At 36.5% G+C, this 4,626-nt stretch overlaps 1 protein-coding gene across 1 annotated transcript; it reads left to right on the top strand.

The window, feature by feature from the left end:
• Positions 1-1,239: 1,239 nt before the first annotated feature.
• On the top strand, positions 1,240-3,579 carry LOC127668472 (disintegrin and metalloproteinase domain-containing protein 21-like). Its single transcript, XM_052162123.1, has one exon. It carries the CDS (start codon positions 1,240-1,242, stop codon positions 3,577-3,579), a length of 2,340 nt encoding a protein of 779 aa, XP_052018083.1.
• Positions 3,580-4,626: the final 1,047 nt, after the last annotated feature.

Below are 4,626 nucleotides of genomic sequence, written 5' to 3'. Positions count from 1 at the left end.
TTTAGTAATCTGACGAAATATGAGAATACACTCAATTGGTTACAGAAGGACAAAAATCCATAGGAACCATCCAAAAAACAATACAACTTTACAGCTTCTTAAAATGTACTTTTGTCTTAAATGTTAGATGTAAGTATATGCTCCATATGACTAAATTGTTTAGGTCTGTAGCATGTACATATTTTCCAACTAACCAGCACAGTGTATGCACAAAATATAATTTCAAGCCCATTTTACTTGAAATCAAAGTTGCCTGTAATTCTGTTAGTAACATACTTATCAATTTCACATTTGTAGTGTTTAAGTTTTGTTTTTTTTTTCAGTTCAACATGTGTATGTTTGTGTGTGTGCTCTTCTCTCTGTGTGTTTATTTGTGAGATAAATTTCTCTGAATGCTGGGTACAGGCTACAGCCTATAATTCTAAATATTTAAGGGACATTCATATAAACATTTTTGTCCCAAACAACAACACTGTATTTGCCAAAACTTCTATCATCTTCTTGAGGTTATTTGACTTACTTTTAATTTCTGTACATATTGTTTTCTCCATAGTGTCCCATCTCCAACTATTTTATTACTACCTAGCTTGAGTTTTTTTTTTTCATTTAATGTGTTTGGAAGCTTAAAGAAAAACAATAAAACTAGATATAAAAACCTTTGAGTAACATGTCGACTAATCTAAACTATTCCAGTCTACAACTCTACAGTTTTTATGTGCCTTTGTGTCTATATCACTGAACTTGCCAAGGATAATAGTGAATTATTAGCAATACTTTAATGTTGCATAGAATTACAGAGAAGTAGAAACTGAAGTAGAAACACTGCATAGAATTTCATATCAAATTTCCTATAAAATACATGTGATTGAGTAATATATGTGATAAAATAATATATATAAAAGTTTATATATTTTTCTTTATTAATATACAGGGTCCTTTGGAATTCAAAGAAAGATTTACTGAGATTTTTCCTAAGTTATTATATGCAAGTCATGCCTTGAGCTACTCCTGAATCCATTTTAACCTATTTTGTGTTTTTTCTACTCTACCTGGTCTGCCCACTCCCAAATCCTTTTCTGTCATCCTTTTTGTTTTTACCTTCAGTTCTCCCCCTGATGGATTGATGCCTTCAGAAGACAGTCCATTAAATATGACCACTACCTATAAAGCACATAAAGAGAAGATACATACTGGCAGCAACTCCTTCCCTATATAATTCTCTTTCACCCCTACATCAAAATGACAGTGTTGAAGATCTTTGAACATGTGAAGATTGCCCTCATACCATTGTGTCTAGAATTAGCTCTGATCGTCTCTGGATGGCCACCTACTGGGAGATCACAATACCACAGCCCCCCAGAAGTAGTGATACCCTTGAGAGTCACAGGCACGTACAGAAATATGGGTGATCCAGGGTGGATCTCTTATAGCCTACACTTTGGAGGTCAAAGACATATTATCCACGTGAAGGCCAAGAAGAAATTGGTATCCAGATCTTTCACTGTGTTCACCTACACTGATCAGGGTGCTATTCTGGAAGAGCAGCCTTTTGTCCAAAATGACTGCTACTACCATGGTTATGTGGAAGGAGATCCAAAATCCATGGTAACGCTTACTACTTGTCTAGGAAACATTCAAGGAATGCTGCAGACAAATGGAATCACTTATGAAATAAAGCCCAAAGTAGTTTCTGCCACCTTTGAACATCTAGTGTATAAGATGGATTGGGAGGACACAGAGTATACACCCATAGAATGTAAACTAACAAAAGATGAAATAGAAGAACAATTGAAATTTCAAGAGCATAGCAATTCCACTCTAATGCAAAGTTCTTATACAGGATGGTGGCTCCACCAATGGTTTCTTGAACTAGCAGTTGTGGTAGATCATGGAAGATTCATTTTCAGGAACAGTAATTCATCAATTGTGGAGATGGATGTAGTCATGGGAGTAAGTTTAGTAGATGATATTTATCGCTCAGTTAATCTTGATGTGGTTCTAATTGCAATCGAAATTTGGAACACAGGAAACCCCTATACAGTTACTACCACATACCACATGATGGAAAACTTCTGTAAATGGAAGCAATCCAGCTTCAATAAACGTGTGGTTCATGATTCTGCACATATTATTGTGAAGCAAGATTTTTGTGTTAATGATCTTACTGCGTCATATCTTTCAGGAGTGTGTAATATTAATTTGAATTGTGGTTTAGAGTGCATTATGGATGATAGACTGGCTTCATTTCGGACATATATGACACATGAGATTGGTCATATATTGGGGATGATGGATGATGAAGGAAAGTATTGTACTTGTGGGAGGAACATATGCATAATGAACAAAAAGCTAGCACCCTCAGATGCATTCAGCAACTGTAGTTATGAACAATTCTTAAAGACTGCCTCTAGAAAGACTTGTTTACGCAATCTCCCAAATCCAGAGACTATTATTACAAAGAAGCGCTGTGGAAATGGAGTGATTGAAGATGAAGAGGAATGTGATTGTGGTTCCTTAAAATTGTGTGCCCAAGATATATGTTGTTCAGAAAACTGCACTCTGGTGTCTGGGGCAGCATGTGCTACAGGGCTTTGCTGCCAAAAGTGCAAGTTCATGCCACGAGGCACAGTGTGTAGAGAACGTGACAATGAATGTGATCTTCCAGAGTGGTGCAATGGAACCTCTAGTGTATGCCCAGAAGATGTGTATGTGGAGGATGGGATCCACTGTCTGGGCAGGAATATCTGCTTTCAAAAGCGATGTCATAGCCGTGATGAACAGTGCAGAAAAATCTTTGGTGAAGGAGCCAAGAATGCAGATAAGAATTGCTATATAGCAATGAACACCAGAGGAGATCGCTTTGGTCACTGTGGAATGAAAAATGCTAAGTATGTAAGATGTAAAGATCAAGATGCTCTGTGTGGGAGAGTACAATGTGAGAACGTGACAGAAGTTCCTCTTTTGCACAACCATTCTACTGTGCATTCAACGCACATCAATGGATACAGCTGCTGGAGCACTGACTACCATTTTGGGATGAGTGTACCTGATATTGGTGAGGTGAAAGATGGTTCAGAATGTGGTTCAGACTTTATGTGCTTAGAAAGGAAATGTGTCATTATGCCACCATGGGAAAAATCTTGTATGCCTACGTTCTGCAATAAGAGAGGTATATGCAACAATAAACATCACTGCCACTGCAATGGAGATTGGGCCCCACCCAACTGCCTGTACAAGGGCTTTGGAGGCAGTATTGATAGTGGGCCTGCTCCCATTAGACTATCATACCGTGTGATTTTCATTGTAATGATTGTTTGGATTATTATTTTTGGTTCATGTGCCATCTTTTTACTAGGTCTTCTGTGTTTAGAGAATAGAAGATATGAGCAAAGAAGGAGGGAAAATGCAGCTTCATCTTGGAAAAGAAAACATACTATTGAGAAGTCACCAAAAGAAGAAGAGGAAATTACTGGAACAGAACTTAAGGAGCAAAAGCAAACTGATGAGAACTTATCTGAGGCGGAAGAGAAAGAGGCCAAAGCTGAGGAAGGAGCTGAAAGTCCAAATGCTCTACAATAGAGAGACGGATGGCATAAAAATTTGCCCCAATGTAAACAAGAGTAAAATATTCATACCTCATGTCAGAAATAGTTGCAAAAATGTGGATTTTAAACAAAATATTCCCAGTCTTAGTGAAATGGCCCATATATTCTTTTCTGTTCTGGTAGCAGAATATGGCATATATCAGTGGCTGTTGAAAGACAATCCCAGAGATCTCTTGTATTTCAAGATCCTAAATATATAACCATCAATAAAGATACTTGTAGCATATCCCCATTTTTCATTAATTTAAAAATGTAACCAGTTTATTCTTTAGTTGTTGCATTAGTTGGTATGTTTTCGGATCAAAACACAGAGAGTTGATGGTTTGTCTTTGTTAGCTTGTTGTCTCTCAATTAGAAACCTCTTTCCTGTCTCACTAAAGAAAAAAAAAAGAGTCATACTTGCTTTTCTCTAGGTCTTCCCTCTACTTTTTGTCAATAAAGAGTGCTACATGGAGAATGGTAATCTAAAGGACAAGTTGGTGAGAAATTTATCTCTACTTTGCACTGGCAACAGCTGTAGTTTTGAGTCTGTATGTTAATAATAAAGTTGTTAAATTCAGACCAATGAAATTCAGCGAAATTTCTTTGAACTATGGAAGTTTCATGCATTGTTCATCCATTGTCCTTCAGTAGAATAAATATGAAGTAAGCTCTGCCTCTTTCCCTTCCCTGTAAGACACTTTGGATTCCTTCTGGAAACCCTGATTCTGCCTAAATATCCAATTTCTGGCCAACTTGTATTCTGTCTATTGTTATTGAAATGGTGAAAAGATATCATCTCCTCCTGACTAACATAATACATAGTCTGTTTTTGGTACCAATGTTTATGTACAAAAGGGATAGAAATTTAGTCATTTGTACATATGGATATACAATAGTTACTATGTTGTAAATAACTGATACTAAATACATAAAAGTACTTCAAATGTAGATAAATAATATATATTCTTTCATTCTATTTTTATTTTATGTTCATGAGTACTTTGCCTATATGTCTGTAGGCCATGTAGACATGCAGTGC

This window comes from Apodemus sylvaticus, chromosome 18 (assembly GCF_947179515.1).
Source record: "Apodemus sylvaticus chromosome 18, mApoSyl1.1, whole genome shotgun sequence".
NCBI classification, from domain to species: domain Eukaryota; kingdom Metazoa; phylum Chordata; class Mammalia; order Rodentia; family Muridae; genus Apodemus; species Apodemus sylvaticus.
Note: the sequence above shows the minus strand (reverse complement) of the source record. Positions and strands in the feature narration are given on the sequence as shown.

Excerpts from the sequence above, each read along its gene's own strand:
- LOC127668472 (XM_052162123.1), top strand. The coding sequence starts at position 1,240 with ATGACAGTGTTGAAGATCTTTGAACATGTGAAGATTGCCCTCATACCA.